This window comes from Elephas maximus, chromosome 18, assembly GCF_024166365.1.
Source record: "Elephas maximus indicus isolate mEleMax1 chromosome 18, mEleMax1 primary haplotype, whole genome shotgun sequence".
Taxonomy (NCBI): Eukaryota; Metazoa; Chordata; class Mammalia; order Proboscidea; family Elephantidae; genus Elephas; species Elephas maximus.
The window spans coordinates 5,258,030-5,285,513 of NC_064836.1; the positions used below are offsets into that span (position 1 = coordinate 5,258,030).

Below are 27,484 nucleotides of genomic sequence, written 5' to 3' on the forward strand. Positions count from 1 at the left end.
GAAGAAAAACTAGATAACTGGGAGCTCCTAAAAATCAAACACTTACGCTCATCCAAAGACTTCACCAAAAGTGTAAAAAGACTACCTACAGACTGGGAAAAAGTTTTTAGCTATGACATTTATGATCAGCGCCCGATCTCTAAAATCTACATGATACTGCAAAAACTCAACTGCAAAAAGACAAATAACCCAATTAAAAAATGGACAAAAGATATGAATAGATACTTCACTAAAGGAGACATTCGGGTAGCTAACAGAGAGATGAGGAAATGTTTACGATCACTAGCCATTAGAGAAATGCAGATCAAAGCTACAATGAGATTTCATCTCACTCCAACAAGGCTGGTATTAATCCAAAAAACACAAAATAATAAATGTTGGAGAGGCTGTGGAGAGATTAGAACACTTCTACACTGCTGGTAGGAATGTCAAATGGTACAACCACTTTGGAAATCGATTTGGCGCTTCCTTAAAAAGTTACAAATGGAACTACCATACGATCCAGCAATCCCACTCCTTGGAATATATCCTAGAGAAAAAAGAGCCTTTACACGAACCAATATATGCACACCCATGTTTATTGCAGCTCTGTTTACAATAGCAAAAACATGGAAGCAACCAAGGGATGAATGGATAAATAAATTATGGTATATTCACACAATGGAATACTATGCATTGATAAAGAACAGTGAGGAATCTGTGAAACATTTCATAACATGGAGGAACCTGGAAGGCATTATGCTGAGTGAAATTAGTCAGTTGCAAAAGGACAAATATTGTATAAGACCACTATTATAAGAACTTGAGAAATAGTGTAAACTGAGAAGAAAACATTCTTTTGTGGTTACGAGAGGGGGGGTGGAAGAAAGGGTGGGAGAGGGGTCACTAATTAGATAGTAGATAAGAACTACTTTAGTGAAGGGAAAGACAGCACACAATACAGGGGAGGTCAGCACAACAGGACTAAACCAAAAACAAAGAAGTTTTCTGAATAAACCGAATGCTTCGAAGGCCAGCATAGCAGGGTCAGGGGTCTGGGGACTATGGTTTCAGGGGACATCTAAGTCAACTGGCATAATAAAATCTATTAAGAAAACATTCTGCATCCGACTTTGAAGAGTGGCGTCTGGGGTCTTAAGTGCTAGCAAGCAGCCATCTAAGATGCATCAATTGGTCTCAACTCACCTGGATCAAAGGAGAATGAAGAACACCAAGGACATAAGTGATTACGAGTCCAAGAGACAGAAAGGGCCACATGAACCAGAGACTACATCATCCTGAGACCAGAAGAACTAGATGGTGCCCGGCTACAACTGATGACTACCCTGACAGGGAACACAACAGAGAACCCCTGAGGGAGCAGGAGAGTAGTGGGATGCAGACCCCAATTTCTCATAAGACCAGACTTAATGGTCTGACTGAGACTGGAAGGACCCCGGGGGGTCACGGCCCCCAGACCTTCTGTTGGCCCAGGACTGGAACCATTCCCGAAGCCAACTCTTCAGACAGGGATTGGACTGGACAATGGGTTGGAGAGGGATGCTGGTGAGGAGTGAGCTTCTTGGATCAGGTGGACACTTGAGACTATGTTGGCAACTCCTGCTTGGAGGGGAGATGAGAGGGTGGAGGGGGTTGGAAGCTGGCAAAAAGGACACGAAAGGAGAGACTGGGGGGAGAGAGCAGGCTGTCTCATTAGGGGGAGAGTAATTGGGAGTGTGTAGCAAGGTGTATATGGGTTTTTGTGTGAGAGACTGACTTGATTTGTAAACTTTCACTTAAAGCACAATAAAAAATATTAAGGAAAAAAAAAAACCTAACTAATATGACAATATCTACAACTAAATTCCTTTCAGACGCACCTTAAAGACAACCAAAATTGCTCTTACCCCATCTCAAGCCCGAGGTCATGCCAGTGTCTCTATAACATCAATATTATTTCCATTCATCAAATTTCTCACAAAGGAACCCAGAGGTCCTCCTTGACACTTCACCCTTTCTCATACTCCATATGCAACTCAGTCGGCCCTTTGTATCTGTGTGTTCTGCGTCGGCAGATTCAATCTACCGCGGATCAAAAATATTTGGTAAAAAAATTTCCCAAAAACAAAACTTGAATTTGCCACGTGTGAGCACTACGCTGAATTGACATTAATGAAATGATGTGTAGGCATTCCCTGCTGTAGCCTCCAACCATTTCACACATCCTTAGTCTCTTTCAGGAGCTCTCATAGCGCAGTGGTTAAGAGCTCAGGCTGCTAACCCAAAAGTCGGCAGTTCGGATCCACCAGCTGCTCCTTGGAAATTCCATGGGCCAGTTCTACTCTGTCCTACTGGGTCGCTATGAGTCCGAATCAACTAGATGGCAATGGATTCAGTCTCTCTCCAGCACTCCTTATTTGAGCATTGTTCACTTCATGTCATTATTCCCTAAACAATACACTACTGTATAATAACTATTTACACAGCATTTATATTTACATAGCATTTATATTATATTATTATGTAATTATAAGTAATCTAGAGACGATTTAAAGTACGCTGGAGAACGTGCATAGGTTATATGCAAACACTTCACCATTTTACATAAGGTACTTGAGTGTCTACGGATTTTGCTATCTGTGGGATTCTTGGAACTAATCCCCTGCAGACACCAAAGGACAACTGTACATCACAAAATCTTGTCATTTCTAATACTAATATAGACTTCAAATCTGTCCACTGTTCTCAAAATCCATGCTACTACTCGGGTTCAAGCAACTATCATCTCTCAACCATTTCAAACAGCCTCATAATTGATCTTCTTCCTTCATTTTCTACACCCAGTAATCTTCAGGACTCAGAACCCAGAATTTAGAATTCAAATAGAATCACAATGAATTTCCAATGAAACCCAAAAGTCCTTAACACAACCTACAGGTTATACATGATCTCACCCCTAACCCACTCTTGTTTATCTCAGTACATCCATACAGGCCTTCTTTCCATTTCTTGAATTCACTAGCCTCTTCTGAACAGGAGAGTCTTTGTCCACACTATTCCTCCTCCTCCTCCTCTTCCTCCTATTTCATCTGGCAAACTCATACTCATCATTTAGACTACTTCTGCAGAGAGAATGTTCCTGATGCGTTGAGCTAGGCCCAACCACGAAGGCTGGTCTGGGTTTGTAGACTGGTAAGAGTGGCATCTCAGCTTGGCTAAAATTATTTTCACTTTAGCTTACTCATGGCAGCCATCAGTCTACCACATCCACTCTCCCCTACTTTGGTAACTGGGGCATGGTTAACACAGTTGGGAACTCTTTTTCCCTTGGTGTGGCCATGTGGCTGAGTTCAGGCAAACAGAATATGAGTTGATGCAATATGTGGCATTTTCAGGCCATGCCCCTAAAAGATATGGGTGCCCTTTTCTGGTTTTCTATTTTTCTTCCGGGGTAAGGTAGACAAACAGTACTAGTGCAGCTATCTCAAACCTGGATATGTACTGAGGATGGCAGTGTTGTCCCAACAGCTCTGAACCATTTACATCTTAACTGTTATACAGGAGAGAAATATATTTCTATTTTCCTCTAAAACTGGATTTTTCTGTTACAGCACCTTAGTCTGTACCCTAATTAATACAGCACCTAAAGGGGAAACAAATAGTACAAAGGGTATATAAGATATATGGAATTTGAATATACCATATTTTACACAAATAACGTAAAAAATTAGCATAGAGCACTTATGAAAATACCTTGTGGATGGGGGTAAAGGGAAGGCTAGGTTGGCAAAAAAAAGTAGAACTCACACGTTATCTGCATAAAAATATGGTAAAGCAAACCAAGCTCCACACTACTTCCACAGTTTCTCATGTTGGTGCACCTGAAATTCAGTCCTCAAAACAACTGACTCAGTGTCAGATTCCTGCGAGGCCACAGGAAAAAATGAATCTCAGGTTTTCTGCCTTTACTATTACGCTAGCGAGGGGCTCACTTGAGCCCTCTAGAGTCCATGCACTGCTGCATGAGACAATTCCTTGCTGCACCACACAGGCAAAGAGGCACATAGTTTTTGTTTTCCTGCATCATTGTGCCTAGAACAGGCCCACAGTTACTGTATCGCCCTTACTCTAAATTAGGACCTCCTGTTATTCTCTCTTTACACCCCGTTCCTTCTCTTTATAGCACTTGTCTCTATCTGTAATACTGGATAAGTGTTTGTTCACACAACGTAAGCTCCGTGAGAACAGGATTTACGAGTTCTTCTTCACCATTCTATACTCAGCACCTAACATGTACAAGCATATAGCAGGTGCTCAATAAATATCTGTTGATGAGTGAGTGCATGAATGAATGAAGAAATTAGCAACCTGTCCCGGGCACACTTCCACATTTATTCCTGTAGTTTATGGAATCAGAAACTGTGTGTTGGGACCCAGGGAGACAACGCCTTTCCACATTCACCAGGCATTACGATATGAGTCAGATTTAGGAACCACTATTGGAGCCCTGCAGAGCCCTGGTGGTGCTGTGGTTAAGCCTTTGGTTGCTAACCAAAAGGTCAGCAGTTCAAATCCATCAGCTGCTCCCTGGAAACCCTATGGGACAGTGCTACTCTGTCCTAGCAGGTCACTATGAGTCGTAATTGACTTGATGGCAGTGGGTTTGGTTTTTTGGTTATTGGAGCCCTGGTGGCAGGAGGTGCCCCCATGGTGCAGAGGAACCCTGATGACGCAGTGGTTAAAATGCTTGGCTGCTAACCAAAAGGTCAGCAGTCTGAACCCACTAGATGCTCTGTGGGAGAAGGATGTGGTAGTCTGCTTCTGTAAAGATTTACAGCCTTGGATTTCCTATGTGGCAGTTCTGCTCCATCCTACAGGGTTGGTATGAGTCGGAACTGGCTCAGCGGTAGTGGGTTTTCATTTAGTATTGTAGACACTGCTCACAACATCACATGCAAAAAAATAAAGTTTCATGAATATAGAAAAGCCAAGAACTTAAAGGAATAGAAATAATTTGAAAAGGCGACATCAAGGTCTTTTATCTTTTGGGTTTTTTTAATACTAGCAGTAAAAAGAGTGAGAAGCACGCTGTTAAGATGCTACAAAATCAAAAGACATCAGGAGAGGGGCCATGTAATTTAGTTGGGAATGAAAAGCCAAAAGAAGGCCAAGGAGCTTCGTGAGCGCTTAAAATCACCGCGAGTAACAAACCATAAATCAACCTTAGAATAGCAAAAGTACAGAGGCATAAAAGGGGAATCGCTAAAGCCTGGGTCATTGCACTCGCGGGAGAGACTCTCTCATTCAGCTGAGAGAAAATAACACAATTTTGTAAACGTTTGGAAGCACAGTTAATTAAGATTTGGGTTTTATTTTTTGTTTTTGTTTTGATTGGTCTGTTTTGTTTTGCATTTAAGGTTTATGTAAAAACACACCAAGAAAACAGCAAATCTCTTAACGGTTCGCTTACAAACAAACAAACAAAAATACTTTTTGAATAATCACAACTCTGAAAATAACTATTTAAAAGAATGGTGAGTTTCCACAGACACCCAGGCGACTGTGCAGGAGCACGATGATTGCCATCACAACATGCTCTCCTTTGCCAGAGCCAGGAAATAAAAGGTTGCACTCATAGCCAAAAGAGTTTATTTTAAAAATGTTTCCAGGTTTCTTCCTTTCATTATTATGAAAGTCAGGTGAAAACGTCCTTATAAAATGTTCTAGGAGGTAACAGTAAACAAGGACTTTAAAAACAAATTCTCTTACGAAAGATAAAAGAAATGCAATTATATTTCTTTTCAACAATCATTTATTGAATGCCTACTATTTACGAAGCACTGCACCAGGGCAGGGGCAACGCTCAACCACTAGGTGCCTGCATCCTAGCAGCTTGGAGAGAGAGAGAATACATGACTCCACTTCTGCACAGGCACACTGAAAGCAATATCGTTTGTCTCCTGAAGTCCGCCCTATGAGCTAAATAAAATGTTCTCTAAATTACTTTAGAAGATAAATAAAATTGTGTTATCGTTCTAACCTAGCGACTCTCAAAATTTGTTGAGGAGTTCACTTACACGATAAGGATTACAGCAGAGCTGTGGCAAACCTGGAACTAACATACTATCCTCTGGGGCCTTTTTTTTTTCTTTATAACATATATTATGACAATTGAACATGTTAAACCTTCATGTTAAATTAGAAAAAAATTCAATAATGAAGCATACATGTTGATTATTTGCATGGTTATTTTTTGTTGATACACTTTTTTATTTTTAAAACTGATATAAAAATTCTCTGAAAAAGCCTACGCTTTTCCAAACTTATTCCCAAATAAACTAACTCACTTGAAGGTACATGTCCAAAATTCTCAGTGAGAGCTCTGGGGTGTTCTCTAGCTTTTTAGGCTTTTAATGATTGTTGGTGATTCAGAGCAGTGTGTGTGTTTTCTTTTCATATCATAATAAAACCATTAACCTATTCCTTGCTGAGACGCTTGAAAGCTTCACCATAACATGAATGGTATTTTATGTGAGATCATTTTGTAATGAGTCTTTTCGATGCTTCAGTGATTAAATATGCTTCATTCTATAACATACTGTGATCTACAGTGAACTGTATAATAGCTCTTAAAAAAAAAAAAGTGCACTATATTTTCGATACAAACTCGCAGTGGGAAATGGAAAATCATTTTCCAATAGTGTTTATACTAGGTGAAAATTAGTTTAAAAATGGCACTGAAAATCCTAATTTAAATCAAATTGGTCATACTGCTATTTCTTTAATAAGACCAGAATGGAGACTAAGCTACTACAGTAAAATTTTAAAAGCGTTATTCATTCCACTGTGTATCATCTTTATATAAGAGGAATCATGGTCCAGTGTTCAGGGCACAGGCCTGAGAATCAATCTGTCTGAAGAACTAAAGCCTCAGATACACCATTAATGGTGTACATTCTGTAGCTTCATTTTCTTATCTAAAACAAGAATATGAATATTGACCTGTCTTAAGAGTGTTATTTTTTACCACCTAATGAGTTAAAATTATTTAAGAACAGTTAAGCAATATATACCAAAATTCACTTTCTTATTGTAATGAATATTCTCATGCATGTAACTTTTTCAAATCTCAATTCTAACTGCAGTTTGTCTATAAGAGTTAGTTTATAATTGTTTTAACATTCATTGGAGGACAAATTTCCTAAATCTTATTAAATTCTAATTATTAGTTTAATTTTCCAATAAGTGTGTTGTCCTGTTTATTATTTTTGAAATATGTAATAACCCAAACCAAACCCACTGCCATCGAGTTGATTCCGACTCGTAGCGACCTACCTCAGAAATACATCTTAAATTGTTATTGAAACTAAATTTGCATGTATATTCAGAATATGAAGTCTCAAAAGTGAGTTTTCTTAAATTAAAATGAACTCATCTGACATTTCAAATGCTTAGTTCAACTAATTTTTCCCCCACACTTAAAAACACATCACAATAACTTCAATTGATCTTGTTACGTATAGCCCTAAAATTTACTTTAATTCAACACACTTGAACTACGTACATTTGAAGGTACTCATTTGACATAGCCTTGAAAAAAATAAAACCACAATATATTCATAGACAAAAATTACAAAAGTATATTTTAATGCATCTATTGCCTTTAAAAGTTATTCCATGTAATAATCAATATTGTTAAATTCACGCCCAATAAAATATTTTTTTTCTTTTAATAATACAAATCTATAGTGAAATGATGAAATCGAAAAACAGTGTTCTTGTCAGAAGACAGGAAAAGACTTTTTTTCCCCTCCCTTAAGAAAAACAAAGGATTCCTGAAAGCTTTTCCCTGATTTATTTTTCCAATTTTAAATACCTTAAGAGTAGCGGAACTGCTACTGGCATGGTAGTATTTCTAACAGTCAATAAATCTAAAATATTATGTGTGAATATTGGAATGAAGCCATTAAGAAGATTACAGCATGCAACACAGCAGAGGGTCCACAGGAAAAAAGAACTAGTAATTCAGGACAACTGTGACCACTGACCTTTGAACAGCCAAGACCACTGGTCAATCTGACACAATAATAGAGTGCACATGCATAGAAAGTCATCTAGCCTGTAATTATAATTTAAATGCCTTGGTGAATGATTTTAAAAGGCCGCTATTTAAATCTCAGTTAATCTATTAAACAATCAGACAATATGAACAGTAGTTATTTTCAGGCTTCAATTATACTTTATTAATTCAAACTGCACAAAAAAAATTTTATTAAGAGCATTTGTGACTTTAACATGTCTCATTTAAAACATTTACAGTTGCATAAAACATAACATGATGCTTTATCATCTTTTCTCCAGAACTATGAGCTTTTTTTTTTTTTTTTTTTTTTATGAGCTAGCTTTTGGAATGTCTTACACAATCACCTAGAGTATTTTTAGAAAATGACTATAACTTTAAAGCATCTCATATTTTCAGTAAATGGTGCTCACTTCACTTCAGAGCTATCTCGATTTGTTCATCCTTCAGATTTGTCAATAACTTTGTGGCCCTTAATTTCAAGCATATATACCATTATATATACACCACTTTGCAATATTCTTTCAATCTATACTTTTTAGTATTTAATAATGTTTAATTATCCTGTTTCTTATAAGTAAACCAAAGGCTGCTTCCCTCCGTCATTTTATATACCTAGACTTTAATATATTTTTTAGTACTGTTTCCTTTTCCAGATAGCTAAATAAATGTTTTAATTATCAAACTAATTCTACTGGGAAAGTGGCACTTCTCAATTTAAAAGTCACTGATCCAAACATTAAAATTTAAAAGATTGCTTTTCTCAAAGAATCATCTATCATTAAGTTGATTATAAAAATTTTAATATCATAAGCCTAAGAACTGAACTTCTGTCTCTCTTTTTTTTCTTTCTCTCTCTCTCTTTTTTTTTTTTTTTTAAATAAACGAGCTTTCCTCCTTAGGGCATTAACAGTAGAAAATACATGCATATATGGAATGCATTCTTAAAAGTTGGAACTGTATTTTCACTAATTATTTCTATATCCAGTGAAGAACACTTTGATGGACTTCTAAATGAATAACTCTAATGATTTCTAGCGGCTTCTGCAAAATTTTTATAATGAGGCAATCTACTTATAATGAGCTAAAAAGATAATGTAATTGTTCACTGGCTTGAGTTTGGATTTGTTCGTACATAGTAAAATTTTACCAGAGCAAAAAAGAGTACTTCAATTTTAATTTTCTGTAAGGTCAGCAAATATTTTAGGCTATTGATGGACATAAATAGTCTGATTTCAACTTTAAAACTATTTTTCCTAGGACTAGCCTATAAGAACAATAAAAGGTTTGCAGCATTTTTTTAGTTTGAGATGTTTAAATTCACTTATTCAAACTCCTTAATAACGGATTTCAAAATACTTGCAATATTACAAAAGAATATATTCAGTGGGGTTTTTTATTCCCAAATTTTAAAATCCTTGAAAAGAATGGGGATTTTTAAAGAGGGTTATTTTAACCTAGAACTATATTATAAAGATATTTTTAAATAGCCATTGGAACATATATAGGAACAGTACTAGTTTGCATTTCTGCCCTGTACTAAGGAATACCAAGGCCAAAAAAAAAAAAAAAAACACTTTTGAAGACTATTTAACATGAAATGCAGAATATGTCCCATTATAAGCTGCAGACATACACACACACACACACCCTGCAAGATCAAAGACCAGAAGAGAACTGGCACTCAATTTATCAGCCTTTACAGACAAAAGACAGTTTTCGTCAATTCAAAAGGATCAGATGTCTTTTATGACAAACTGGGTTTGCAGTTTAATTTACAAATAGAATTCTAAGTAAGCAGTGTTTGCTCTGCCAAAGCAAATGACAAACAGTGTAGGTTTTCATTCTTGCGGCCCTCAGCAGGATAGAAAAGATTAAAATAAAACTGAAATAATTTAGAGAAAACAAATAAATGTTTCAGAAAGTTGGGGGGGGGATCAAAGCCAGAATTTTCTGACCCCAACTGTACAAGCATTTCTTATTATATTGACCACTGCCATCAGATCATTAATTAAAAGGAAAAGCACTGGCAGGTGGCAGGGAAGCAAAAGCCGATAATTGGCCCCCTTCTTCTTCTTGCCTTCAAAAACTCTCTCATTCTTTTGCAAGACATGCCACTAGGCAGACAGAAATGCCTACTTTGTAATATAATGATTAAGATGAGATGAAGAGACTTCCGTTTAAAGAAGCTCTGCCTAATGAATGCATCTAGCTTTTTAATTATGATCCTACTTTTACAATAAGGGATATGATGTTCCATTCAACATCTTCTCAACTGCCAAAAGGTAAAAATATTAAATATAGAATCCACATTGATTCCGCTTACCACGTGAACACACCCAATCCTTTTATTTTAGACAGAAAAAGTGGAAAAAATAACTCCTAGTAATTCAAGGGTCAGGCAGAAAACATAGGTATTGCTCACTGGAAAATATCCTTCAGACTTACCACATCACTTGGTAGGTTGCTCAAGTCATTAAATGGTGATTCTAAAGTGTTTGTGTCAACATTTAACATAACCACATCTTCCAATGATTTATTTTTCACTCTCTGTTTAAAAAACACAATGGTGAATGAGCATCTTAGTATATTTTCTTAATAAAACTATAATAAGTTGGAAACAGAGAAAATTATCTTAATGCATTAGTCACAGCAAAAGAAAACAGGAAAATCCTGCATCATAAAATAAACATAAACAACTTTACCTTCTCTGCAACTACAACCAGTTCAAAAAGATGATTTGGAAAAAGATGTTTAAAATAGAATGTTTGCTCATTTAAACATATTTAGTTTGAAGATAGATGAACATATTTAATCAAGAAAATATAATGACCAATAAGATAGGTATACCTAAACTAAATTGCAAAAACTTCTATTCTTTAAAATTTATCAAACTGAATTTCAATCCCAAGATATGAGAATTTGTATCCAGCTCTGTATTTTTAGCATAAATCATATTGCAAGTCTAACATAAACCAATAACTCTATGACTACAGTATTAAACTGCTATGTTTTCAACTAATACTTTTTCTATATATTCCATACCAATATGTATAAGCTGATGATGAAGAATAAAAGTTGAAAAACGAAAAATGATAGAGAGGAGTAATACAGAATTTACTGCTAGTAAAAAGTCTCAATGAATTTCAATATAAAGGATCAAATTTACAGCCTATCCGATTAATTATTTTGACCTGTTTGACAGTTTGGTCAAAATGGTCAAATTAGTTGAGTATGTAGATAAATGAAATCAAATTTGAATTTCCTCATTTTCATATCCTTAAATAAAGGAAATATTTTATATTCATTTTTCCTATTTAAATCAGTATGTGAACTTAAATTTTATGGATATAAAATTCTAGTAGTCTTATTTAAATGACAGCAAATAGTATTATTCCTTAGCACAAATAAGTAACATGCTCATTAATGAAATATACCCAGCAATTCAGAATTCCACATTGTATAGGTCAACTGGCAATATGTCAATTAATTAATTTCAGTGTTGCATTTTTTTAAGTGACATTCTCAAATAATAGACACTTTTTAAAAATAATTTGTTAAATACATTACATTTTTTAATTGGCCCAATCAATTACTTCAAAACTGAAATTTCTCTGATCTGTTTAGAATTTCAAACCTCTGCGTATTAGATAGAATGTTAACATTTGTTAGGGAAATGGCATATTAGATAGAATGTTAACATTTGTTAGGGAAATGGTAGTCTAGTGTAGGGAATTTCTATGTGGTACGGAAGCCACCCAGCCTAGGTGCAGTGTGGATCCTCAGGGGAACACATGATTCTAAACACATGATTCTATCTTGTAAAAGACATTACAATTATTCTAAAGTAAGACTTAAAAGATGCTCCATTCCTAAGATATTAGCAGAGAATCACTTTTAATAGCGATGCTATTACAAAAATATAAATACACTCATTTCCTTCTCTTTTCATGTGTATGCATGTGATACACACACGTAAAAAAGCTTAAATATATAAATTTATGGTTATCTATAAATTGACTAAAAGATAATTATAAAAATGACCTATTCTACAAGCAAAAATATATTTATATAAATGCCATCTGCATGGAAAAATCTAAGCCGTAATTTTGATATTCATCTTTAATTTTAAATTGTCCCTGTGAGAGAAACTGTAAAGATAATCCTGATGAATTTTTTATGTATTAAAAATCTGATGAATTTTAAAGGGATAAAATAAGTTAGCCTAAGCCTAGAATAATGGCTAAAAAAAAAAAAATATGCCCCCAAAATGTTTTATACTGACCATAACACTAAGCTCTGAATAAAGGAAATTGGCATTAAGATGAAATGCGTATTTTTTAAAGTTGCCTCTTAGTTTCAAAAGTCTGCTAATAGGTGAATATTAAATTTAGTTCAAAGTGCTACACAATAAGAATGGGAAAAAGTATTCAATAAACCAGTAAAGTAAGACTCCCTTAAAGTGAGAATAACTCTACAGAAGCAAAAAAATAATAACAGTAATATAATTAAAATAATTGTTTTAAGGTTTAGATTAGTGTCAGTTTTTTATCTATTTTTTTCTTCAGTATCAGATTTTAGCTATTTTTTTTTTCCTAAATAAGAGTGGAAACTCATATAGCATATATAATGGTACCTCTTTCTCTGTCTCATATTTTCATATCTCATAAATTCATAATATTCTTTGAATGGGGAAAGAATAAGAAAATAGGAAAAAAGAATTTGCCTTCTTCAAAAATAAGATGATAATATTAAGACAGATTGAAACGTGTATAAGAGCAACCAAAAAAAATCAGTTTCCTTTGAGTTGATCCAGGCTTAGAAGACCTCAGGTATGTCAGGGTAGAACTGTGCTCCAGAGAGTCTCCCATGGCTGATTTTTCTGGAGTGGATTGCAGACCTTTCTTTTGACATGCCTCTGAGTGGACTTGAACCGCTAACCTTTAGGTTTGCAGCAAGCACATTAACCATTTGTAGTATCCAGGGACTCCATAAGAGCAACAGGAGCTGCTTAAAGTTTATAGCTTTTCCTCACACTCTCTCTAGATGTCTTCCCTGCAATGTAACTATAAATGTGTATTATGCACATTAATGCAAAGAAATGACACAATGGCAGCAATCACATGATCTTCTGGAATTTGGACATTTCATTCAGAATCTTTTGTATATCGATAAGTAAGATAATTCTCACATTTATAGCAAGATAAATGAATAGCTCTTAGCACCTACTAAATTATTCCTCATCACTTACAGGACTTAGTCTGCTTTGAGTTCTAATCTAAAGTCTATTTTTCACCCTTTATTTTAGAAGCAAATTTATATTTTAAAAGGGACTTCCAGCCATCTTTTACTCACAATTACATAGAAAGGTGATTTAAAAAAAAAAAGTTTCAAAGGACATTCACTTCATGTGTCTTTGAAAAATTAGGTTTAGAACTCTTTATACAACTGATAAAACGTGTTGAAACTGCGTTGACCAAAATGGATAGAAAAAGAGAATATTTTGTGTCTTTCTTTAAAAAATAAAAATTGGTTGTAATTGCAGCCAAACGAAATGCAAAGAATATTACTCAAGCTCAGTCTCACTATTATGTCAATCTCTTGTTTTTTCACTCTTCTATAATTCAATTATAGAAACATTTTTATTAAATACAAAAGCACAAAAAACAGAAATTTTAGTGAAAAAAAAAATCTGCCTAATGATGATACACTAGGAATGAAATTGTAGAATGTATACTACCTTGTAACAGATTAAAGAGACTATTACTAAACAGTACTCAATTGGTTTAAAAGAATTTCTAAAGTTCCTAGTATACCTCTTCATTCACTGTTATACTAAATAAAACTGATTATTAAGACAGAAAGTCTAGGGCACAATTACACAGGTACTGAGATTTAAACATTCTCTCTTAATGATAGGAGCCAATTTAAAGTTACAATGGACTTTTCTCCAAGATAACACTTTAATTTGCCCCTTATAAAGAGTGCAACTTTCTCTATACGTTCCAAAAAGCATGTGATAAATTTAATTAAATATTTAAAATATGTACCCTTTTCTATAGTATTTTGTAAAAATCAAATTATTTGTTTTAAAAGTTGCATCATGATGCAAGATAACATCAATATTACAGTTACTCAGCAACATTTATTTTTTATCCCTATAAATAAAATATATTGTAGAAATTACATATCCTATTAGACATATAAAAGAGACAAATATATTTATATAAATATATATATAACCCACTGTGATTCTGACTCATAGTGACCACATAGGACAGAGTAAAACTGCCCCATAGTGTTTCCAAGGCTGTAAATCTTTATGGAAGCAGACTGCCACATCTTTTTCATATATATATTACTAATAACAAATTTGATAGCTCTTCTTCTGAAACTAACAACCAGCCATGGTTAGGTTTTGTGTAAAGTCAAACTACTGAATAATAAAATGCCAGTCATATATTCTACAATCTCATAATAGATTAAATGCCTATTCATTTATGTTTTCTGTTACATAATTTGTTCTTTCACTGCAAATGCCTTGGCATGTAAGAACAAGTTTTCTATAATTGAATAAAATATAAGGAGTCAATAATGTCATCCAATTCAGACCTCAGTATTAAACACAAATCAAACCTACTAAGGAAATCCATTAAGATGTACCCTTTATTACCAGTCCAAACCAAAACCCACTGCCGCCAAGTCGATTCCAACTCACAGCGACCCTATAGGACAGAGTAGAACTGCTCCATAGAGTTTCCAAGGAGGGCCTAGCGGATTTGACCTGCTGACCTCTTGGTTAGCAGCCGTAACACTTAATCACTACACCACCAGAGTTTCCTTATTACCAGTAGAACTCACAAAAATTTCTGCCCAAGCGTTTTGTGAAAATAAAAAAAACGACCTAAACAAAAAAAAAAAAATTAAAAAGTCCAAAACTGACTATAGCACATGCAGAATTCCATAATCCAGGCCTTCTGTATGGGAACAAGTCTCTCCCTACATAGTCCTCAAGAGTTTTAAAATAATCACCAGTATTTTCCTTGATCATTTAAAATGAGGACTTACGGTGTATACAGTGACAAAGATAAATATAAAAAGATACTTTTTATTAATAAAATAATTTCAATAAATATAAAAAACACTCAAATAAGTGTAAAAATGAGTTATTTAGGTTAAATTGTTGTTCATCAGAAATTGGGTTAAAGATAATATGCATGACTAGCTCAAAACCAAATTAATTCCAATAGAACTAAAATCCGCCAACGTAATGATGACACTCAATTGATCAAGTGTTTTGTTTTGATCCAAACCTTTTGTTTATTTTGTTAAGATGCTGATCTTCTAAGACGTCTCACTGATAAAGGTCAAGGTGTTTCACTACAGTGATGACTCGTGACAAAAATCATTTGGAATGAGATGGTGACAATGCAAATAAGTTACTAAACTTTAAATTTCCCAAAAGGACTGAAAATGTTTTCCTCTTATGATTCATAATTATCTAAAATTTGACTTTCAAAATATAGGTCTGAGAAAGAAATACAAAAGATTCTAAGTTACCATAAAGAAAGTGGTTGATCAAAGACTAGTCTGTTAGTATTTAACACTTAGCATACAATGTCTTAGAAACTCTGGTGGTGCGGTGGTTAAATGCTAAGGTCTGCAGTTTGAATCCACTGGGCCCTCCTTGGAAACTCTACAGGGCAGTTCTACTCTGTCCTATAGGCTCCCTATGAGATGGAATCTACTCAACGGCAACAGGCTTCGTTTGGTTTGGTTTATGCAACTTCTACCAAATACAACCTATTTTCATTGAAGATTGTCATTTAGTGTGCTAATTTAAATGAAATTATTTCAATATTACCTTTTTCAAAATAACCATGTAAGTATATTATATATATGAGACTAGTCATTGCTTTGTACTATTCCCATTTATTTTCATTCAAAACAAAACTTTTAACTATTATTTTTATAAGTTAATTTATTACTATCTCATGTCTGAAAGATACTCACCTCTATGAGGCTGGAGTGTATTCCAATCAGGTATGGCATTGGGGCACTAAATTAAAAATATATGTGTATATATTCATACAGTTCATTGAAACTTAAACAACTATGTAAGTATTTCAGAATGCTTAAAATGAAATTTATTAAATGCATAGCTCTAGCAAAGCACCACATTACAGATATTTAAAATTATTCCATATTTAAAACTCAAATTTAATTTTAGAGGTCTTTAGTATACTCAAATTAAGGTTGATTTATATAAAATTTTTAAATAAAGAGTTGTAATCCTAAAAAACTTTTTTTATTTAAGAAGATTATCAGGTCTAGGCCATAGTCTGAGTTGAATCTTTTCCACATACTTTATAGCAAATATATCTGAAATACTCATCAAATGTACTCACATTTTGTACACATTTTTCTTACTCAACTAAATGCTTATCTCTGTGATTCTCCTAATGCATTTTCATTCTTTCATACCTACTATCCATCAGTCAGTCAGTCTCAGTCACCACATATGTACTGAGTCCTACTGTGTGCTAGGCACTGTCCCAGAACCAGGGGTGCAAAGGTAAATAAGCTCCTCTCCTAATGTGATCCTGTCTCTGTGCTATCTTAACTCTCACATATCTTGCCTTTTATTTAAACTTTATAAATTCAGATTTATCCCACTTTCACTTTTACTAATAAAATAATTTCAATAAATATAAAAATACTCAAATAAGTGTAAGGATGACTCTGAATTAATTAATTCAACATATTATATTTGGAACATACAATATGTCTACCCCCATGGAGTTCCTACCCTACAGGAGAATATGGAATGTAAATAGTTCTTGTAACACATAAAATCAGAATTACTAGTATTTTCAGAAATATTTCTCATGAAATACAAGAAGGAAGCTATTCAATCTGACTTTTAAATCAAAAATATTATTTAACAGGAAAACATAAGAATGCACAGATGTCTGCATAGGTAATATATGTGAATAAGTGCCTATTTCAAAATAAAACACTGTTAGCAAATCTTTACAGAAATCTTTGTGCTCTACTGAACATAAACCTCTTCTGTTAATGAAAACGTATAACCCTCTTTCTCAAAGGATTTACATACTCTTCCAGACATCACTGTCATCACTGAAATAGAGCTGTCCAAACTTGTGCATGTCCAGTTTACCTCTGAGAACCAGTAATAGATTAAAAAAAAAAAAAGTAAGAACCTCAACAGACTCAGAGTTTTCAAAATAACCTCAAATGGTTCCACATTTATTTATCGATGGCTAAACACTAGCCGATATATCATGAATTCTCCTTAACCTATACATTCTAGTTTATTACTTCTTATTGTACTAGGTTCTAATTCCCAGCTGTCTTTATCTGTTGTGGCTTTGTACCTTTCCTATTTTGGTTTTTGTTGTTGTTATTGTTTAATACAACAGACCACCTGGAATTGATCTGATATTCTGGATATTTCATTTGACCAAAAATTGGCAACTACTGACAGGCCTTGATATCCTTAAGACCTAACAGATTTTCTGCCTTCAAAAGGAAATGGGAGGAACAAATGTAGACTGTTCCAATTTTGCTTAAATAAGGGAAGCCTGGTACTAGCTCAAGCTCTCAACCATGGAATTCCTTTTGTGACTCCACAGAAGACATAAAATACATGTTATTAATTACTCTGAGCTCCCACGACTGGGTTCAGACAACCTTCACAAAACAGGCAACTCTCAAGATCTTAATTATGTCAAGCCTTGCCACATCCAAAATAGTATTAAATTATTAAAGTCGCTGTGCAAATTACCAATTCAGCCCAGGTTAGGTTATCCTACCCACAAAATTTATAGTACACAAAGTCCATAGTAACTTAAATTTCAAAGAACATTTTAATAAAATGAATGTTAATCAGAATATTTAAAAGCCTCCTAAAAATAAAATTATTATGTCCACTTTACAGATGTTGGGGGGCTACCAGGTGAATCAGAGTTTCCTAAAATCAGAGCCAAAAGTGGTAAATAACCTGTTGAAGTCCTAGGAAATACATCTAAGACAACCCTTTTAAAACTTTATGAAAGCTATTTCTTAAAATATAAACAATAAACTTACAGGGATTATTAAACTAGAATTAAAAAAATCAATAAAGAGCTCCTATGCGGACCTTAACAATAAAGTATCTTGCCACTCTTTATTACGGGATTGCTGGGTATCTCTACATGTTTTTTGTTTTTTCGTCCTCACTAATTCCTAACAAAAGACAAAACATACACATGCTGGAACTGCAAACATCTAGAGCATCACTTCCTAAAATAATTATGTTTTGCAGAATATAGAGTTAATTGAAGAGTTGCTTCTTTCTCACGAAACCTGGATTATGTACAAATCAGCCAAATCTCATGAAAAGTAATTTTGCAACGACCCTAGCTGAAATTCCCTAATTAGATTATGACATTAATAAGTCAGGAAGAGGTCCTTGGCAACACAGATGCTTTATCGTCCATGTGCAAAAGTATCCTAGATCTTTCTGTTGATGAAGTTATTTTGCAGAGGTGGGATGCAGAAGGCTCTATCATGGCTGCTTCTCCTTTTTGGAGGCAGTTAATCTTTACTCAAAAATAATTTCTGTGTGATAGCCCCTTTTTGCTTTTTTGGTTTTCTTGCAAAGAGATCACCCATGAGGTAGACTGTAACAGCAGTCTACTAACTTAGGGCAGTCTAAAGGACATAATTTTCTGTTTTTTTTTTTTTTTTAAACTATTCTCTTAGAGGCTAATTCCACTCCTTTCATAGAAGGAAGAGCCAGACAGGCGGTCTAAATAAATTTTTTAAAAATTCCTCAACCACTGCCTGAACAAATAACAAGCAATTATAATTTTACCAGTTCTAGAGTCACATTACCTCCAACGTGTTTATGGACTCAGACAGGTTAAGCGTATTTGGTAACGTCATAACCAAAAAATAAAAATCAAACCCGTTGCCATTGAGTCAATTCTGACTCGTAGCAACCCTACAGGACAGATTAGAACCGCTCCATAGGATTTCCAAGGATCAGTTGGTGGATTCGAACTGCAGACCTTTTGGTTAGCAGCTGAGCTCTTAACCACTGTGCCATCATGCCTCCAGAAACATCACCCAAAAGCACTCTTATACCAGTCCATTGAGGGGAAAAGCAGATGGTGCCACTTCTTCCCTGTAGGCTCCCTTAACCAACCAGGCAGTATAGACCACTTCTTCCTCTGTGTTCCCACTCATGGTCTTCTGTATACTCCTAATATAGTACTCATAATATTGTAAGTACTTATCTTTCTCTTTCTCTGTGTATGTGCGTGTGTGTGTTCCTATCTGTGAATGTAAACTCCTCAAGGGTAGGAACTAAGTCTTATTCATTCCATTATATACTCACAGTCTGGCAAATAATGTGTTCACTAAATGTGTGATGAATGAATGAATGAACCAATAAACAAACCAACTTTCATCCGTGGACCAAGATGTGATATCCATTCATGGTCACAAGATGGCATTATGACTCTCTACATTCTATGCCACACCAGAGGTACCAGACCCAAAAGCAAAAATACTTCCAGGGCCTAGGATTCCCTCAGGATTTGGAAAGTCTCAGTCAATCTGGAAGGCTTAGCGAAGATTCACCCACTCCTACCAAATGTTTCTGATGATGTTTTTGAAGTGGAATATAAACAATTCTTTATCCAAAGACAATGAGATTGAAGGGATAACATGTAATTTATCTCTCTCTTCAAGAATGCAAAGCAGAGATTAACTATTTTCCTCAGGAAGTAGTAGAGTCATTGACTTTTCTGAGAATAGAAGAAAGCTGGAGTCTTACATGGCTATTTCTAAGAGTATTTTTATTACACTGACCAGTTTCCATGATATAAACTGAGTCACATCATTGTGGCCTTAGGTTCAGGAAGTCTTGGGTAACTCCTTGTTTGAGTATCAGTACTGTAATCTCTGGCCCAGGAAGGTGTTTGGAATGAGGACTGTTAGCACTTGTCCTATTTCAGATGTTAGAAACAAGCGAGACAATTCCAGGGACTGAAACATATGGCAGGCTTCCTCCATTCAGTGGGAACAGCAGAAAAAGGAGGACTTTGTGGTAGACAGAAAGTGTCAAGAAGACATAACAGCTCTGGAAGAATCAGTACAGAACTACCTGTATTGTTGCTAAACAGCCATATTTTTAGAAAATGCTAAATGTGTAAATCATCAAAGAAAACTGAGCTTAAAGGAGTGTGACCTCCTAAGAGGTCAGAACATTTTCACAGAAATTAAGATATCATTAACATTATATATGATTTAAAAAAAAAAAAAAACTGTTAGCTCTTGAACCACTGACTCCCATACATTTTTAAAATCATGTATCAATATATTTTAAAATACTTTTGTAAAAATCTTTTTTAAATTAACAAATTTTAATGATTGAGCACTATGTGCAAAAATTTATGGCATGTAACAACATGAATAAATTGCAGTCCCTGCCTTCAAGTGTGCTAAAGTATTCTAGGTATCTTGGTCAGAGACAACCTTGAACATGAATACCAAAAGAGCCTATTTATAGATCTACCTCCACTCTTAGACTTGTGTGTGTGATGCCTTACAATGCAAAGTGCATTCCTATAGTCTCCTGCCAAACTGTTTCTCCTTTACAGTACTCAAAAAGTGGAACTGCTCTAGTAGGTCACTGGGTACCTGCCCCACAGCATTATCAATACTAGTGTTATTGCCATGCTGTGGAAACACACAATATATTGGTACGCTCAGTATGTAGCCAAAGATGTACTGTTATAATCACTGAATCTAAAGAGGGCTAGTCATAAAATCTTAATGGAAAACCTCTGTGTATGAACTTGAATCATTTTAATCTTAAAATATTTTAAATGATCTGCCTTTCATAAAATAAGGAAATTAACTAAATAATTATAAAAAGGTTTTTTGTTTGTTTGTTTTAAAATAACATTAGCTGTGTTATTTTAAAAGAACATTAAGGTCAAAATGATTTTCTTCTGTGTGTGCGTGCACACAAGTTCATGAGTATGAGTTTAAGATGGTTTTGGGAGAAAACCCATTAGGTTTCTTAAGAATTAGCTATGCCTACAGATGATGGTTATGCAATAACACTCTACCCCACGGTCCAGAAGAAGATCCCAAGGCTGCTGCTGGGGGAGTCTCATCATGATCTAACCTCACTGTAAAGAACAGGGAAGTCCTGAAGGCCTGGTTGAATTCTGAAAGAGTCAGATCACTGGTAGTCATCTGTAACTCCAGGAAGTTTTTCAGAATTACTCCCAAAACTCTTTAACACTGCTTTTCAAAGCGGCTTAAAGCTGAGACTCTGACTTAAACCAGAAATTCAAGGTATCATTACATTCCAGGCAACCCCTTTGTTGCTATTTGGTACGTTATTAAGGGAAGAGGGGGAAAGGGAAGTGTGCCTGAGGTAAAGGCAAAACGAAGTGTGGCCTGACAGACAACCTGATATTTGGCAGACACTCCAGACGAATTCTGACAGCTAGGATGCTGGGTCATATCAGAACTTCTGCACAATTTTCCTAACCACAAACTAAGATTGTATTTGCTTCTATTAATGCACTTTATTATCTGAATGACTGCAGAAAAAAAAACTCACAAAATCAAAAGCACTATAACCTTGCCAAGTGTGCAATTTTGCTACATTTGAAAAGAACTACTCTGCCCATCATAGAAGCACCTTTTAATACTTATAACTTACCTCAAAGTCAAGTTTATGTGATACCTTTTACATATGCATGAAGGTTGCCTAATCTACAGCTAAATGATTTTTCCCCCCAATCATGAAACCCAGATTGATAGGCACCTGGGGCAGAAGCCAGCTTACCAGCAGTAGTCCAGCAGGTGTGGGGGCAGCACTGGGATGTATATGTGCTGCCAGAACATAGGGTAGAGCAGGGCAGCTGATCCGTGGAGGCAGGCGGTTAACTGAAATGTGTAAAAGGCAACAGCAGTGAGTCGCTGCTGACCCCCAAACAAACAGGCACGCTCAAAGTATCAGAGGTTAATGATAACTGTGAAACAACTTACTTAATGACATAAATCACATCATCTTTACCAGTTCTGTACATAAAAGCCTTTCGTTTCAAGGCCTCTCAGAAAAATATATAAACAGCAAACGTAGCTTCTTGGGGATCTTATACAGACAGTTGGAACTATCTGAAAATACAGAGTTTGGGGTCAAAACTCCAAAATAAATAAAAGTAAAACTGAAAAATTAGGTAAGCGTCTTAGAAAAGACTATAGGAAATTACAATTTGTGCAGCAGAGTTTGTACATCATTCAGATTAACATACCACGATTAAATATGGAAAGGAAGAGAGGCTGAGAGCTCCTGAGGGATATCATTAGGGCAGATTGCCAAGGAATGAAACAGGAGCCAGTCAGGAGGGGCTGGAAGCTGCAGTAATACCAGGGGACCTGAATGTGCGACAGTTGGAGCTTCAGTAATGTGTGAACTGCGGGTTACGGCATCGAGAGACTCTGTTCACCGACACATGGAATGTCACTATTGACCAGCGAGCTGCCCGAGCTTGACAGCTGTGCTACGGGAAGCCAAGTATATCATAATTTCATATTTAAACTGTTCATTCCAGGTTAACATTTTGTTTCCTGGCTTTATATCACAACAGCTGCAATTACAGTGTTGCTATTTTAAAGGTAATTGCCATTTTGATTGTTTTGCTGTGGTAAACCATTAATTAAGCATTTCGGAATGCTTAACAAAAGGACATCTCCCCTTTTTTCTCCCTCCTCTTGGCCCTCATCAGAATTCTTTCCATATGATTTTTTTTTTGCATTTTAAATTGTATTTCTATAATTTAGTGATTAAAGCAATAATTAAATCAGCACTTTCATCATTTTAAAGCTTTGCTATAGTCTGCATTTCAAGGTTACCAATTAAATCATTTTATTTGACTTGAAAATCGGGATTTTAAAAATCTATCAGGAAAATGACTTACAGACTTTCTATAAGTCATTATCTCTATTTTACTGTTATACAAAGAAATTCAAATGTACACATGATAATCGCATTTAATTTAAAAGAATAAATGTACACCAATCGATCCAAATCATATTAACAGCAATATTTGGGCTATTCAAATGCAAAATACTTCCATTAAATTAAAAAAATGATTAAAATAATCCTATATGAACCAAAAACATAAAATGTCTCATTAAAAATATACTCAACATTGTCATATGGTATTTACATGTGTGTGTGATGTATGTGTATGTGAGTGTACATATTTTTTTCAGTTCAATTTTAATCAATTTTATATGGCAAATAATGTATTCTTATTCCATTTATGACGCTATCATTAAAGAGTGTTGGTGCTTTGCACTTGCAAGCTTTAATAGTTTACCTACAGTATTCTTTCAATATATATTACCTTTTTAGTTATTTTTTGTGAAAATATACACAGCAAAAGATACACCATTTCAACAAATTTTACATGTACAATTCAGTGACATTGTTATTTTTTAAATTCCTTAATTAGAGCATATAACATGCCACTAGGAGGCATCCAAATACTTTTATTTAACAATTACAGAGCATGAATTTTTTTATGTTACATACTTCAGGGAAATGAAAATGGGCTTGATCTAATTCATTATGTCAAATTCTCCGAGAGCTTGCAGGTACTCTGTCAAGATGCCTGGTCCTAAAGGTCCTAAATTAGATACCTTTAAAGTGCATTAACTCTTTCCATCCCTTTAGTGTAACCTGATGGGCTAAAAGAACTTATGTAGCTCTGAAATGTAGCTAATTGACCAAAGTTTTCCAAAATAGATGAGATGCTACACACAGATGACTTTCAAAACACCTAATTTTTTTTTTAAAGGGAAGTGTTTCTTTTTATTGTTAGGAAAATAATAACAGTATAAATAAATGCATTCTAAAACTGTGCTCTAAAATAAAATGTATTCTGAAAGTGAGAAATTATAAGGGCACCTTATCTTCCTGGGTGCACTCAGTGTCCTAAGCACTCTATTAAATGCTACATAGATACATTCCCTATCCCCCAGTGGTCATCTTTTAATGAAGTTATGAATTATCTGTTAATAAGACACGGTATTATCTAGTGAATTCGATTGGCTTCTTACAAGATGGTTTCTCTGATTGTAAGCAGAGTCGCAAACTTTATGTCACAGTCGCCATTTGGCAGAGAGTTTCTCTGCTAATCAGGGTCTCCTGGTAGAGAAGGAAGCTCTACTGGACTTGGCAATGTCTTGCGATAAGTGACAGGGAGAGGAAATTACACTATGACCTCTCCCTGAACCGCAGTTTGTAGCCTAAGCAACTAGAATTAATTATTAAAAGTAATATAGCAGAAGAATCAGATTTGGATGAAAACTATGAGGAATTTACTTTTGCAAATATTGCTTCTGTGGTAACTGTGAGACATCCAAAAGAGGCAGCAGCTTATCAAAGAAGAGTCCCTTATCCACCAGCAGCATGCAACAACTGAGATTTGTTTTTTTTTAAATAGATACGATACTAATACAGTATACACTTTTGTAGACAAGATTGTAAAGTTGCAAGTGAAGAAAAATATAATTAAGGAAAATAAAATTACTATAAAATTAAATACAGTTATAGATAAGTTGTGTAAAATAACAGTTACGTATATCATGCACACAAGGTTAGGACTCGGTCACTCATAACCTACGTGATCTCTGGAACACATGCTAGAGATTCCTAACCCTCAAAATAAGAAGTCTATAATTAAGTAATCTGCAAATACTGTTTCTGATAGATCTAATAATCTTTATTCTTAGATCAGATCAGTTCTAATATTTCATATTCTTATTAATCATTAGGGATTTTTTTTTCAATCCAAGTGGTTAACAGAACATTTTAAATGGACTATAATTCGTATCTTCAAAGTATATCTAAACATCATCTCTAAATGCCTCATAACAATTTTTTTTGCTTAATTCAACAAAATTTTTTGAGTGCCTGCTACATGTTATCACAAATCCTTACTAGTCACCAAGGACATATCACTGAACACAGCAGTCCCTGTTTTTGTGGAGCTTACATGTTAGTGAGGGAGGCAGACAACAAACAAGTAAAATCTATGTTATATCTGTTAGAGCTAAGGCTATAAGGAAACCTAAAAGCAGAGTACGGGCTGCAAAGGGATGGAGGGGCTGTTTTAGATAGGAGAGCTAGTGAAGAACACTGATATGGTGACATCTGAACTGAGACCCAACTGAAGAGAGGATGCATACTATTGTGGATTTGGGGAGAAGGGCACTCCAGGCTAAGGAACCAATGCGCTCAAAGGTCCTGAGGTGGACTCTCCAGGGAGGAGTGGGGAGGTTGTTGTTATCAGATTGGAGTAAGGGGAAGGACAGGACATGAAGCCGGAGAGGCAAGTAGAGTCAGGGCTGGACGGCCTTCCAGACTATGTCAAAGACTCTAAATTTTATTCTGGATGAGACTTTCCATACCTCTGAAGAGAATGCTGTCAAAATATATTATTTACTGGGAACTTTTTGAGAACTATGCAAATTAAGGGAAAATAACTACTTATTTTAGAAGTTCACTTGCAGTGTAAAGTATCATAAAAAAAGAGATCAATTTTATAAGCCAAATAAGAAAAGTCTTATTATTTTAAAGTTATTTATGATCTACTAAATCTTCAAGGCTAAAGGGAAATGACATATCATATAGCCTTTTAGATCCAGAATTACTCAAGATTATGTCTGGTTGGTGACAGGACTAGGGCTCCAAATTGTTTTTCTAATATTCAGTTGTTTCTTCTATAAAACAGCTATTTTCACGAAAGCAAGGAAGAGGGTGGGGGAAGAAGTTTCAGTGCTTGAGTTGAAATGTATCTCTGGCATTGTATTTTGGAAACTGAAGGAATAATACATTGTAATAAGCATCTGATTAAGAAAAAGCTGGATAGGAAATAATTTTCAGAGAAAATAAAATCACCCAAATAAAGATTTAAGAAAAAAATACCTTATCATCTTTGTTAAATGGCATATAAATGTTTAAAATTAACATATAATTTCATAACGCATATTCAGTATATTGAACTGATACAGCCTAAAAGTGCTGACCAATGCAAAATAAAATCATTAGGAATATCGTTTTCCCATTGACTCTAATTATAAAATGAGTATATATGAAACCCATGTGAGGAGACAAGAACCGGGGCCAGTGAAATCAGAGGAAGAACCCTGACATTAAAGTGAACTTAGTCATAGAAGTAACTTCTAGTCTAAGGCCACCAGGTCTAATGGAAGCTGCCATTGACAGAAGTGATAGTAATAATATTAATAGCAAACATTCACACAGTGCTTACTATGATCCAGGTACTTCACTGAGTACTTGAAGTACTCGTATTTAATCCTCACAATAACCTTATGGAGGTAGTATTATCATTATTCCCATTTTACAGATCAGAACACTGTGGCAAAGTTAAACCAACTGCCCAAGATCACACACAGCTGGTATGTGGCAAAGCCAGGATATGAACCCGGGCAGCCTGGATCTAGAATACCTTAACCACTATTTTAAACTGTCTTTTGATAGGCAATGATTCATATTTCCCATCATTATAGGGCTTTAAATAATGCCTTCTGATGGGAAATATTTTACACTAATTATATAATGGCTAATGCATCTTTGGACTGAACAATCCAATAGGTGAGAGCAGCTGACCTTTGTAGGAAACACTTAGGAGGCTACGAGAGACAAAAAATGATTAACAACACTTGTTCAGCCGTCCCAGTCTGTACCTTCAAAAGGAAACTGATGGAATGAATTCCTTAGAAAGTGTTCAAAGGATGAGATAATTGATAAAAACTCTACAAGTTATCACCTTAACCTGTGTCTGCAAGTACACTTAACTTGGAATCCAAACCATAGCTCTTTCCTTTTGTGACAGAAAATCTGATTTGTTCCTATTAAAGTTAAAATTATGTTTGTTAGAGGAAATCAGCCTGTCAATAAAACTAAGCAACACTGTAAACAATTAAATAGAAATATATTGTGTGTTAGTCATCCAGTGCTGTTAGAAATACCACAAGTGGATGGCTTTAACAAAGAGAAGTTTGTTTTCTCACAATAACGTAGGCTCAAAGTCTAAATTCAGGGCGTCAGCTCCAGGGGAAGGCTTTCTCTCTCTGCCGGCCTTCTCCTCAGTGTTCCCCCGGACCGAGGAGCTTCTTTGAGCAAGGACCCCAGATCCAAAGGACGCGCTCTGCTCCAGGCATTGATTTCCTTGGTGGTATGAGATCCCCCTGTCTCTCTGCTCACTTCTCTCTTTCATATCTCAAGAGATTGCCTCAAAACACAATCCAATCTTGTAGACTGAGTCCTGCCTCGCTAATACAACTGCTGTCCATCCTCCC

At 35.1% G+C, this 27,484-nt stretch overlaps 1 protein-coding gene across 12 annotated transcripts in view; it reads right to left on the bottom strand.

Annotated features, from left to right (window-relative positions):
• Positions 1–27,484, bottom strand: part of DENND1B (DENN domain containing 1B) — a 306,443-nt gene that overhangs the window by 106,111 nt on the left and 172,848 nt on the right. For all 12 annotated transcript variants that reach the window (XM_049857696.1, XM_049857693.1, XM_049857703.1 and 9 more), the window contains 3 exons: positions 21,936–22,036; positions 16,073–16,118; positions 10,508–10,609 (listed from right to left, as the gene is read on the bottom strand). In XM_049857696.1, coding sequence (XP_049713653.1) covers positions 10,508–10,609; positions 16,073–16,118; positions 21,936–22,036 — 249 coding nt within the window. The remainder of the gene's footprint in view (positions 1–10,507; positions 10,610–16,072; positions 16,119–21,935; positions 22,037–27,484) is intronic.